Raw genomic sequence first — 12,934 nt, 5'->3', positions numbered from 1 at the left:
TGCTGGCAGTGCCCAGCCCTGTCCTGAGCCCGCCCTCTCCCCGCGGCCATTGCCCAGCTGCGCCAGGGCACCCGCTACCCTCCAGATCCTGTTGCTGTATGTTGCCAACCTGCCCTTCCGGGTTTCCCTGCAGAAAGAGAACCAGCCTCAGGCCCTGCAGTGCGAGGCCGTGTACCAGGTCCACAGGATGCCCTACAAGATCCAGCCCCAGGATTACCCCAGCGAGGCCTTAAAGGTCAGTGGCTGCCCATGGGCCATGCAGAGCGGATGGGGCAGAGGGGGACATATGGGGGGTGCAGAGTCAAAGCCCAGCCCAGCCCAGTCCCAGGTGAGAGGAGCCTGTGGCTGGTCCCCACCACCCCCACCCCAGGCCCAGTGACCAGCTGAGTGCGTGTGTAGGAGAGGGCCTTAACCTGCCGTTCCAGGCTGGTCAGCTCTCTGGGCCTGACAGCTCAGCTCTGGGAGCTCAGAGCGTGGGAACAAGGTCTGGGCCCACATGGGGTTCAGGAGAGCAGCCTGCTACAGGCTGGGGAAGCAGGAGGCTCTGAGGGGAGCTCAGGCCCCAGCTGCTGTCTCACCCTCCCCATCTCACGGCGTCGGCAGGTGTCCACGGCGATTCAGTGGGCGAAACTGGAGAGCAGCCACGGGGTCCCGCTCTGGATCATCATCCTGGCCATCCTGCTCGGGCTGCTGCTGCTGGCACTGCTCATCTACGTGCTGTACAAGGTGAGTGCACGGGGCCGGGAGCAGCCGGCTGGAGCTGGAGAGTGCCTGGGCTGGGGTGCGGGGGGGTGGCCAGCAGCCTCCAGAACCAGCCCTGGGAGCAGAGGCCTGGCTGTCCTCCTGCGGGCACACTGCACCGGGGCTGGCAGGCGTCACTCAGCTCAGCAAGGCTCGCCGCACCACTGGGCAATCGGTGCCAGCTTCCCCGGGCGTGCAGCTGGGAAGCAAGCACTTCTCGCTGCCCATGGGCATCCCTCCCTCCCCAGGCAGGGAACAGACACCAGCACCATGCAGGTCCTGAGCCAGTGGGCTGGGGTCTCAACACCTGTGAACATCCACCAGGCTCCAGTGGAGGAGGGAGCTCTCCGCAGGCTGGGATAGAGCAGTGCCAGGGTGGGGCTGTGCCAGCAGGGAAAGGGCAGGCGAGGGTCTCCCAGAAAGAACTCCACCCAGGACTGGAGTTACAGCTCTGGAGCTTGGGGATCAGTAGGGGGAGGGGCTGGGATTCCTGGGTTCTATGCCCAGCTCTGGGGTCGGAAGTGGGGCAGGTGACGGGAGCAGGGGGCCTGGGAGATGGGGCAGGCGTTCTCGGGGCCGCTGGGGCGTGCTGGGGTTCCAGTACTGCCTTGTGCGCTCGCTGCCCGGCTTCTCTGCCTCTTGTCTCTGCAGCTGGGGTTTTTCAAACGCTCCCTGCCCTACGGCACGGCCATGGAGAAGGCTCAGCTCAAGCCACAGGCGGCCTCAGAGGCATAGCGGGGCCAGGGCCGCCCGGCTGCTCTGCGCATCTGGGCTCTGTTTGTCTGTCTGTCTTGTTTGCTTTTTCTGGTGCGGCCGCCGCAGAGCAGCATCGGGGAGGGGCGGCGCGGCCTGGCACAGCAAGAACGGGCTGCACCCAGCAAGCTTGCCAATGGGGCAGACACAGACCCAAGGAAGCCCCACCGTGGGGGGCCATGAGGTGAGCCCCCAGGACTGCAGCAGCAACTGGAGAGCACCCTGCCCGCTCTGTGCCTATGGGGTGGCATCTCTGCCTCCCCTCGGCGCCAGACCCCGGCAGCCACCCACTGGCCTCTGCGGGCGCCCCGGCGGGTCAGATGCTGAGGGCGGCGCTCTCCAGCCATGGGCAATACTTGAAGGCTGCCGGGAGGCCCTGCTGGGCTCTGCGGAGCCGTGGACTCCTCCCGCGGCCCAGCGTGAAATGCCGTCCCTCTGTCCGGCCGGCTGGTGTTGGCACAGGGTCATGGAGTCTGAACTGGACAGTTTACAAGCTGCCCGTCCACTCAGACTTGCCGGAGCTCGGCTGGACAAGCACAATCACCCCATGCAGCCACCGCCATGGAGCTGGGCAGGACTTCCTGCCTTCCCCAGCCCACTTCCTGTCTGAGGCAGCTCCCCCGAGGACATGATGGACACTTCCAGTCAGGGGTCCTCGGGGCCACTCTCAGCGATGCCAAAGATTGCAGCATAGGAAGCCGAAGCCATGGCCCGCCAGCTGTGCCTGCACCAGCCCTGAGCTCGCAGCCCGGCAAGGGGCTGCGGCCAGGATTCTGGGCTCTAATTTAAAGTCTCTCCAAGTGCAATAAACCCTTCGACGTCAGTATTAATCTTCTTAATTATGATCAGGAATTTTCTCATGTGGTTGGAGGTCTGGCCCAGGTGCTCCCCGCTTTGCACTGACCCCACGTTGTAGGGCCAGCCCCCTCCCCAGCCCCATTCCCCTTCCCCTCCAGCCTGCTTGCAGCATCTCTAAATTATTATGTTATGTCTCCTGTCTGAAATCCGGGGGTGGCCCCGAGCTGGCCCTGCACTGCCCTCCGATGCTGGCCCTCAGGGATGGCATAGCCTGGCAGGACCCCCATGGAGAGCGCTGGGTTTTGCCTGGCTTTCCTGTGCAGCTGTCCCCAGTCTGGGCAGACTCTGCCCTAGAGAGGGATGCCAGAGCAGCCTACTCCGCGGGCTCTGCCCCATCGCCCTCTGGGCCACGCGCTGGTGCCTAGTCTTGCAGCCAGGTACCTGGTCTCACTCCCAGACAGCACTTGCTGTTGAACTGACCCCAGCCATTCCGGCAGGAGGGGTGTCTGAGGGGGCTCTGGGCTCCAGGTGGGCACTATGTGGAAAGGGCAGCTCTTGCCCTAGTGGCCCAGTCCAGATACCAGCACTGCCGGTACCAGCAAACAAGACAGCCAGGCTGCTGGAAGGGCCAGGACTGGAGCTACTGTGCAGCCAGACCCTGGCCTAGACCCCCCATCCTCTCACTGGGATCCCAGGCAGCACACCCTTCTCAGGGCCGGGAACTCCTCGCTCTGCCAGGCTGAGCCAGAGCCCTGGATCCTGACCCTCCCTCTCCCGGGGCCAGGGGGGCTCAGATGAGATTGTAACTCGTGCTCCCAGGGCCGTTCTGGGGGTCCAGGCCGTCAGTGCCTCAGGCAAATTGGGGGCCAAGTCTTCATTCCTCTCTCCCGCAGGCCATGAGCAGGGGATTGAGGGCGGGGTCCCGTGGCTGGGGGTGGGGCTCTGGCAGCTGCTGGATTCTCACTGGAACGTGGCCCACTGGGATCAGGGCTCATCAGAAACGCCAGCCCTGCGGATCTCTGCAGCCACTGCCAGGGCATGTGCAGCAGCCGAGAGTCAAAATTGCACTACAGCTTGCAGCCCCTGCCAGCCCGGGTGGGGGATCCTCTTCTTGGTATTTATCCTTCCACTTTATATTGGCTGTTCCAAACAGCCCCCCAGCACCCTCTGCCCTCCGTGGGGGCAGATCCCCGCTCAGGAGGCCAGAGCCCTGGTGTCCCTTGGTGCTGTGTACTGGGGGGACGGTCCCTGGGACTGGGGCCCTCCCCATGGCGGACACTCTCCCCTCTCTGTTCTGTGTTGATTTGCTGTTGGTTTGAGAGAAGGGGGGGAAGGGTTGGAAATTTTTGGTGAATGGGGGAAAAAAAACAGGTTCCCCACCCTCCTCTTGAAGGAAAGTGAGCGGGGTGGGGGGGGGCTGTTGTCACTAATTGGTTGGGGGGGGATCCAGCTTCCTGCCTCAGGGAGGCGCTCACTCTCTATTGTTGTTTTATTATTAAATGTGTTCTAAAGACCCTTCCTCGCCTGGTCATTGATGGCTCTGCCTTGGTCACCCTCGGGCATGATTAGTGGATGCGAGCAGCTCTGGGGAGAGAGAGAGAGGATGGGACCTGTGTGTGTCTGTGCGCGTGTGCATGTGTGCTGCTGCCCCCTGCTGGTCAGGATGGGACCTGTGTGTGCTGCTGCCCCCTGCTGGTCAGGATGGGACCTGTGTGTGCTGCTGCCCCCTGCTGGTCAGGATGGGACCTGTGTGTGCATATGCACCAGTGCACCCTGCTGGAGCGCATGGGGCTGGTGTGTGCCACTGCAGCCTGCTAAACAGGATGGGACCTGTGTGTGCATATGCATGCGCTGCTCCCCCTGCGGGAGAGGGTGGGACCTGGGACTCCGTGTGCACCAGCCACTCAGCAGCATCCCCAAAGCCTGTGTAGGGTGCCCCGGCTCCCTGTACAATCCGCGTGGGGAGAGAGGAGCCTAAGAATGAGCTCCCCAAACGCCAGCCAGCTAAGCCAGTCAATAGCAGAGACCAGCGAGGGCTGGGGGGTCCTCTCAGGTGCCCAGATCCAGGCTGCAGGGGCCGCCTTTCTCTGCTGGCCACTGCCCAGAGCCCCTCTCCTGGAGTCCAGCCCCAAGCCGGGTCTTGCATGAACAGCAGGAGCACCTGCATCACTCCAGCTTTTAACCCTCAGCCCCAGGGCTTTGCACATTCACCCTGGATGTGGGAAACCCTGGTTCAATTCCCCTCTCTGACAGGGACCCCGGTCCCATTCCTTCTCCCATCACCCAGGTGAGAGTCCTGGGCTATGGGGTGTTCAGGTGCTGTCAATCTTCTCCCCACTCTATAGCCCACCTACTGCCCAGGGCACCCCCCTGGGAAGTGGGATGTCCCTGTTCAAATCCCTTCTCAGGCCAAGGGGGTCTCCTACAGCACAGGTGTGTACACTGGGCTAAAGCTTAGATCTCATAGAATCATAGAATATCAGGGTTGGAAGGGACCCCTGAAGGTCATCTAGTCCAACCCCCTGCTCAAAGCAGGACCAATTCCCAGTTAAATCATCCCAGCCAGGGCTTTGTCAAGCCTGACCTTAAAAATCTCTAAGGAAGGAGCTTCTACCACCTCCCTAGGTAACGCATTCCAGTGTTTCACCACCCTCTTAGTGAAAAAGTTTTTCCTAATATCCAATCTAAACCTCCCCCACTGCAACTTGAGACCATTACTTCTCGTTCTGTCATCTGCTACCACTGAGAACAGTCTAGAGCCATCCTCTTTGGAACCCCCTTTCAGGTAGTTGAAAGCAGCTATCAAATCCCCTCTCATTCTTCTCTTCTGCAGGCTAAACAATCCCAGCTCCCTCAGCCTCTCCTCATAAGTCATGTCTTCTAGACCCCTAATCATTTTTGTTGCCCTTCGCTGGACTCTCTCCAATTTATCCACATCCTTCTTGTAGTGTGGGGCCCAAAACTGGACACAGTACTCCAGATGAGGCCTCACCAATGTCGAATAGAGGGGAACGATCACGTCCCTCGATCTGCTCGCTATGCCCCTACTTATACATCCCAAAATGCCATTGGCCTTCTTGGCAACAAGGGCACACTGCTGACTCATATCCAGCTTCTCGTCCACTGTCACCCCTAGGTCCTTTTCCGCAGAACTGCTGCCTAGCCATTCGGTCCCTAGTCTGTAGCGGTGCATTGGATTCTTCCATCCTAAGTGCAGGACCCTGCACTTATCCTTATTGAACCTCATCAGATTTCTTTTGGCCCAATCCTCCAATTTGTCTAGGTCCTTCTGTATCCTATCCCTCCCCTCCAGCATATCTACCTCTCCTCCCAGTTTAGTATCCTCCGCAAATTTGCTGAGAGTGCAATCCACACCACCCTCCAGATCATTTATGAAGATATTGAACAAAACCGGCCCCAGGAACGACCCTTGGGGCACTCCAATTGATACCGGCTGCCAACTAGACATGGAGCCATTGATCACTACCCGTTGAGCCCGACAATCTAGCCAGCTTTCTACCCACCTTATAGTGCATTCATCCAGCCCATACTTCCTTAACTTGCTGACAAGAATACTGTGGGAGACCGTGTCAAAAGCTTTGCTAAAGTCAAGAAACAATACATCCACTGCTTTCCCTTCATCCACAGAACCAGTAATCTCATCATAAAAGGTGATTAGATTAGTCAGGCATGACCTTCCCTTGGTGAATCCATGCTGGCTGTTCCTGATCACTTTCCTCTCATGCAAGTGCATCAGGATTGCTCCATGATTATTCCGGGGACTGAGGTGAGGCTGACTGGCCTGTAGTTCCCAGGATCCTCCTTCTTCCCTTTTTTAAAGATTGGCACTACATTAGCCTTTTTCCAGTCATCCGGGACTTCCCCGGTTCGCCATGAGTTTTCAAAGATAATGGCCAATGGCTCTGCAATCACAGCCGCCAATTCCTTCAGCACTCTCGGATGCAACTCGTCCGGCCCCATGGACTTGTGCACTTCCAGCTTTTCTAAATAGTCCCTAACCACCTCTACATCTCCTACAAATGTAGAGCTGGAAGGGCCTTGAGCTGCTAGCTAGAGAAGCACCCAGCTAAGGCAGTACCACGGGAGTCTAGATCTTTCCTTTCTAAACCTTCGATCCTTTTTGTTACTCTGCTCTGGACTTTCCTGTTTGCCTCTTTTCTGAAGTGCAGCACCCAGAACTGGACACAGGACTCCAGCTGAGACCTCACCAACTTGAGCAGAGCGGGACAGTCACCTTCTGTGTCTTACATACAACACTTCTGTTAATCTGCCCCAGAAGATATTAGCTTTTTCACAACTACATGGCGGTGCTGACTCCTATTCAACTTGTGATCCACACTAACCCGCAGGCCCATTGCAGCAGTACCGCCACCAAGCCAGCTGTTCCCTAGTGGGTAGATGTGCATGAGTTTTCCTTCCTAAGTGAAGTACTTTTGCTCCTGGGGAAATTCTGCACCACTGCAGACATGCATAATTCACGTGTCCCACAGGATTTGTTTCCTCCCACAGAAAAGACATTTCTGCCCACGAAGTGCTGCAGTTCCACCTTTCGCCCACCAGAGGCACTGTGGTGCGAGAACAGCCAGCAGCAGGAAGCAGCCAGCTGTTCTGGCACCACAGTGGCCTCTGGTGGGAAAAATATGGAACTGCAGCTCTTCTGGGGCAGAATGTATTCTCCCGCGGGGGGTGGGATTCTGTGCATGCCCAGCTGCAGAATTCCCCCAGGAGTAGAAATTCATCACAGCACGCTGCCTGCGGAGTCAGGTTTGGACAGAGCAGGCCTCTGGGGGAATCACAGACGGCTTCAGAGTGGCTAGTGGCAGGGGATAGACTGGAGTGCAAGCTCAGAAGCTAATAGGGTGACAGCACTGAGCCTAGGGACAGGGGAGAGGGGCTGCAGGGACACATGGGGATGGGGGGGAGTGGGGGATGGGGCAGATGTGCCTAACTGAATGGGAGAGGCTTTTACCAGAATCTTTTTTGTTCTGTATTGTTATAGACATACTGGCTGACAGGTATTTTGAAATAAATTGACCAAAATCATTAAAACTGGCGTGATTATATTGTTATTTTGACAAATAAAATATGCAGAATTCAGCAGAATTTAAAAATATTGCATGCGTCTCCCAGGATTTCCAATAGGGCCAGGTATCACCAGCGTTGGGCCCCTGTGCTGCGGGCCCCTGCAAGGGATCGCCAGCGCTGGGCCCGTTCCCCATGGCCAGGCCAAGGACCTGTGCCAGGGATCACCAACGTTGAGCCTGTTCCCCATGGCCATGCTGCAGGCCCCTGCCAGGAATCACAGGTGCAGCGCCCATTCCCCATGGCCGAGCCGCACTTCGCCAGGGATCGCCAGTGCTAGGCCCATTCCCCATGGCTATGCCGTGGGCCCCTGCCAGGCATCGTCAGCACTGGGCCCCTTCCCCATGGCCATGCCATTGGTCCATGCCAAGGATCACTGGTGCTGGGCCCATTCCCTATGGCTGAGCTGCAGGCCCCTCCCAGGGATCACCGGGTCTGGTCCCGTTTTCAATGTCCATGCTGTTGGTCTCTGCCAGGGATCACCAGCACTGGGCCCGTTCCCCATGGCCATGCTGCAGACTCCTACCAGGGATCGCCAGTGCTGGGCTCATTCCTGATGGCCATACCGTGGGCCCCTGGCAGGGATCACCGTCACTGGGCCCATTCCCCATGGCCTTGCCACAGGCCTCTGCCAGGGATTGCCAGTGCTGGACCTGTTCCCCATGGCCGTGCCGCGGGCTTATACCAGGGATCACCTGGACTGTCAACGAATGGCTACACAGGTGGTGTCGGAGAGAAGGCTTTGGATTCTTTGACCATGGGATGGTGTTCCATGAAGGAGGAGTGCTGGGCAGAGACAGGCTCCATCTTACGAAGAGAGGGAAGAGCATCTTTGCCAGCAGGCTGGCTAACCTAGTGAGGAGGGCTTTAAACTAGGTTCACCGGGGGAAGGAGACCAAAGCCCTGAGGTAAGTGGGAAAGCGGGATACCGGGAGGAAGCACAGGCAGGAATGTCTGTGAGGGGAGGGCTCCTGCCTCATACTGGGAATGAGGGGCGATCAACAGGTTATCTCAAGTGCTTATATACAAATGCACAAAGCCTTGGAAACAAGCAGGGAGAACTGGAGGTCCTGGTGATGTCAAGGAACTATGACGTGATCGGAATAACAGAGACTTGGTGGGATAACTCACATGACTGGAGTACTGTCATGGATGGTTATAAACTGTTCAGGAAGGACAGGCAGGGCAGAAAAGGTGGGGGAGTAGCACTGTATGTAAGGGAGCAGTATGACTGCTCAGAGCTCCGGTACGAAACTGCAGAAAAACCTGAGTGTCTCTGGATTAAGTTTAGAAGTGTGTGCAACAAGAGTGATGTAGTGGTGGGAGTCTGCTATAGACCACCGGACCAGGGGGATGAGGTGGATGAGGCTTTCTTCCGGCAGCTCACGGAAGCTACTAGATCGCATGCCCTGATTCTCATGGGTGACTTTAATTTTCCTGATATCTGCTGGGAGAGCAATACAGCGGTGCATAGACAATCCAGGAAGTTTTGGGAAAGCGTAGGGGACAATTTCCTGGTGCAAGTGCTAGAGGAGCCAACTAGGGGGGGCGCTTTTCTTGACCTGCTGCTCACAAACCGGGTAGAATTAGTGGGGGAAGCAAAAGTGGATGGGAATCTGGGAGGCAGTGACCATGAGTTGGTTGAGTTCAGGATCCTGACGCAGGGAAGAAAGGTAAGCAGCAGGATACGGACCCTGGACTTCAGGAAAGCAGACTTCGACTCCCTCAGGGAACGGATGGCCAGGCTCCCCTGGGGGACTAACTTGAAGGGGAAAGGAGTCCAGGAGAGCTGGCTGTATTTCAAGGAATCCCTGTTGAGGTTACAGGGACAAACCATCCCGATGAGTCGAAAGAATAGTAAATATGGCAGGCGACCAGCTTGGCTTAATGGTGAAATCCTAGCGGATCTTAAACATAAAAAAGAAGCTTACAAGAAGTGGAAGGTTGGACATATGACCAGGGAAGAGTATAAAAATATTGCTTGGGCATGTAGGAATGATATCAGGAGGGCCAAATCGCACCTGGAGCTGCAGCTAGCCAGAGATGTCAAGAGTAACAAGAAGGGTTTCTTCAGGTATGTTGGCAACAAGAAGAAAGCCAAGGAAAGTGTGGGCCCCTTAATGAATGAGGGAGGCAACCTAGTGACAGAGGATGTGGAAAAAGCTAATGTACTCAATGCTTTTTTTGCCTCTGTTTTCACTAACAAGGTCAGCTCCCAGCCTGCTGCGCTGGGCATCACAAAATGGGGAAGAGATGGCCAGCCCTCTGTGGAGATAGAGGTGGTTAGGGACTATTTAGAAAAGCTGGACGTGCACAAGTCCATAGGGCCGGATGAGTTGCATCCGAGAGTGCTGAAGGAATTGGCGGCTGTGATTGCAGAGCCACTGGCCATTATCTTTGAAAACTCGTGGCGAACTGGGGAAGTCCCGGATGACTGGAAAAAGGCTAATGTAGTGCCAATCTTTAAAAAAGGGAAGAAGGAGGATCCTGGGAACTACAGGCCAGTCAGCCTCACCTCAGTCCCTGGAAAAATCATGGAGCAGGTCCTCAAGGAATCAATCCTGAAGCACTTGCATGAGAGGAAAGTGATCAGGAACAGCCAGCATGGATTCACCAAGGGAAGGTCATGCCTGACTAATCTAATCACCTTTTACGATGAGATTACTGGTTCTGTGGATGAAGGGAAAGCAGTGGATGTATTGTTTCTTGACTTTAGCAAAGCTTTTGACACGGTCTCCCACAGTATTCTTGTCAGCAAGTTAAGGAAGTATGGGCTGGATGAATGCACTATAAGGTGGGTAGAAAGCTGGCTAGATTGTCGGGCTCAACGGGTAGTGATCAATGGCTCCATGTCTAGTTGGCAGCCGGTGTCAAGTGGAGTGCCCCAAGGGTCGTTCCTGGGGCCGGTTTTGTTCAATATCTTCATAAATGATCTGGAGGATGGTGTGGATTGCACTCTCAGCAAATTTGCGGATGATACTAAACTGGGAGGAGTGGTAGATACGCTGGAGGGGAGGGATAGGATACAGAAGGACCTAGACAAATTGGAGGATTGGGCCAAAAGAAATCTGATGAGGTTCAATAAGGATAAGTGCAGGGTCCTGCACTTAGGACGGAAGAACCCAATGCACAGCTACAGACTAGGGACCGAACGGCTAGGCAGCAGTTCTGCGGAAAAGGACCTAGGGGTGACAGTGGACGAGAAGCTGGATATGAGTCAGCAGTGTGCCCTTGTTGCCAAGAAGGCCAATGGCATTTTGGGATGTATAAGTAGGGGCATAGCGAGCAGATCGAGGGACGTGATCGTTCCCCTCTATTCGACATTGGTGAGGCCTCATCTGGAGTACTGTGTCCAGTTTTGGGCCCCACACTTCAAGAAGGATGTGGATAAATTGGAGAGAGTCCAGCGAAGGGAAACAAAAATGATTAGGGGTCTAGAACACATGACTTATGAGGAGAGGCTGAGGGAGCTGGGATTGTTTAGCCTGCAGAAGAGAAGAATGAGGGGGGATTTGATAGCTGCTTTCAACTACCTGAAAGGGGGTTCCAAAGAGGATGGCTCTAGACTGTTCTCAATGGTAGCAGATGACAGAACGAGGAGTAATGGTCTCAAGTTGCAGTGGGGGAGGTTTAGATTGGATATTAAGAAAAACTTTTTCACTAAGAGGGTGGTGAAACACTGGAATGCGTTACCTAGGGAGGTGGTAGAATCTCCTTCCTTAGAGGTTTTTAAGGTCAGGCTTGACAAAGCCCTGGCTGGGATGATTTAACTGGGAATTGGTCCTGCTTTGAGCAGGGGGTTGGACTAGATGACCTTCTGGGGTCCCTTCCAACCCTGATATTCTATGATTCTATGACTGGTCCCATTTTCCATGGCCGTGCCACAGGCCTATGCCAGGGATCACCAGCGCTGGGCTCAATTCTCATGGCCGTGTCGCAGGCCCATTCTCCCTGGCCAGGCCATGGGCCCCTGCCAGGGATCGCTTCCCTTTGGCCAAGCCGCAGGTCCCAGCCAGGGATCACCTGTGCTGGATCAATTCCCCATGGCCGTGCCACAGGCTCCTCCCAGGGATCACTGGCGCTGGGACCGTTCCCCATCACTGTGCTGTATGCCCCTCCCAGGGATCACCGGGGCTGGTACCGTTTCCCATGGCCGGGCCGTGGGCCCCTGCCAGGGATCAGCAGCACTGGGCCCATTCCCCATGGCCGTGCCGTAGACCTGTCCCAGGGGTCACCAGCATTGGGCCCATGACTAGGGAACACCCTGGCGCTTCTATGATGAGCTCCATAGAGCCCAGGCCTTTTAGCTGCTTCCTCTGGTCCCATGGGGCTGAGTCGCCACTTTGGGCACTAGGAGGCTTGTGGCCAGTGTCTGCCCCCCAGGGTCCCGCTGGCCCCTTTCAGAATCCTGCACGAGGCTTGTGCAGCATGTCACTGCCCTGCAGGGGGGTCACATCTCCATGTGTGCCACATCCCAGCAATTCCTGTGATGGCAGCATCACACCCAGGCTCATTCTCACTGCCCCTGGGCCTGCTGCAGCCAGGCTCCTCTGGCTCACTGAACAGAAGCTTCCCCCAGCTGCTCCCAGTGATGGCTGGGGCAGGGCTGGGAAACCCAGGTGTCCTGTGGCCCAAGGTCTCTCGAGAGGGGTGGGCATGGATGTGGCACCGCATGGATCTCCTGCCATGTGCCTAGGGGGCCTGATGTGAGCAGAGCCTGGCATCTGACCCCCGTCCCCCTATGCTGCGGCCTGGGAAGCTCTGCCCCGTGCATCCCGCCCCACCAGGATCCAGAGGTCCAGCTCCGGCAGGGTTAAACCCTGGGGTGGCTCAAAGCGCCCAGCACAGACCTGGTGGCTGTAGCAGGACGGAGCCACCAGTGGGCGCCACGTCATCACAAATACACAGCGAGCCCCGAGCCCCGCCCGCAGGGAAACGCGGGGGCGGGAGGATCCTCTGCTCCGGGGGAAGTTCGACCCCTGCCTCCCTCAGCCAAGGAGCACGACGGTGCCCCTCCATCCCGACCCACAGCCCCCTGCTATCCCAACCCCGCCCCCCAGCTCTGCCCGTGCCCCTCCATCCCGACCCACAGCCCCCTGCTAGCCCGGCCCCGCCCCCCCCAGCTCTGCCCGTGCCCCTCCATCCCGACCCACAGCCCCCTGCTAGCCCGGCCCCGCCCCCCCCAGCTCTGCCCGTGCCCCTCCATCCCGACCCACAGCCCCCTGCTAGCCCGGCCCCGCCCCCCCCAGCTCTGCCCGTGCCCCTCCATCCCGACCCACAGCCCCCTGCTATCCCAACCCCGCCCCCCAGCTCTGCCCGTGCCCCTCCATCCCGACCCACAGCCCCCTGCTAGCCCGGCCCCGCCCCCCCCAGCTCTGCCCGTGCCCCTCCATCCCGACCCACAGCCCCCTGCTAGCCCGGCCCCGCCCCCCCCAGCTCTGCCCGTGCCCCTCCATCCCGACCCACAGCCCCCTGCTAGCCCGGCCCCGCCCCCCCCAGCTCTGCCCGTGCCCCTCCATCCCGACCCACAGCCCCCTGC

General features: G+C 57.7%; 1 protein-coding gene across 9 annotated transcripts in view; it reads left to right on the top strand.

Moving 5' to 3' along the window:
* The window catches only part of ITGA5 (integrin subunit alpha 5), a 69,011-nt gene extending 66,694 nt beyond the window's left edge, over window positions 1–2,317 (top strand). For 5 of the 9 annotated variants that reach the window (XM_073318277.1, XM_073318274.1, XM_073318273.1 and 2 more), the window contains exons 29-30: window positions 134–235; window positions 604–692. In XM_073318277.1, coding sequence (XP_073174378.1) covers window positions 134–233 — 100 coding nt within the window. In that variant the 3' untranslated portion in view covers window positions 234–235; window positions 604–692. Of the gene's footprint in view, window positions 1–133; window positions 236–603; window positions 727–1,392 lie in introns of those variants that run through there. The other 4 variants (XM_073318281.1, XM_073318282.1, XM_073318279.1 and 1 more) reach the window with 1 other exon arrangement.
* Window positions 2,318–12,934: the final 10,617 nt, after the last annotated feature.

The sequence above is a fragment of the Lepidochelys kempii genome, chromosome 20 (assembly GCF_965140265.1).
Source record: "Lepidochelys kempii isolate rLepKem1 chromosome 20, rLepKem1.hap2, whole genome shotgun sequence".
Taxonomy (NCBI): Eukaryota; Metazoa; Chordata; order Testudines; family Cheloniidae; genus Lepidochelys; species Lepidochelys kempii.
The sequence above is the reverse complement of the archived record's forward strand: the minus strand, read 5'-3'. Positions and strand labels throughout refer to the sequence as shown.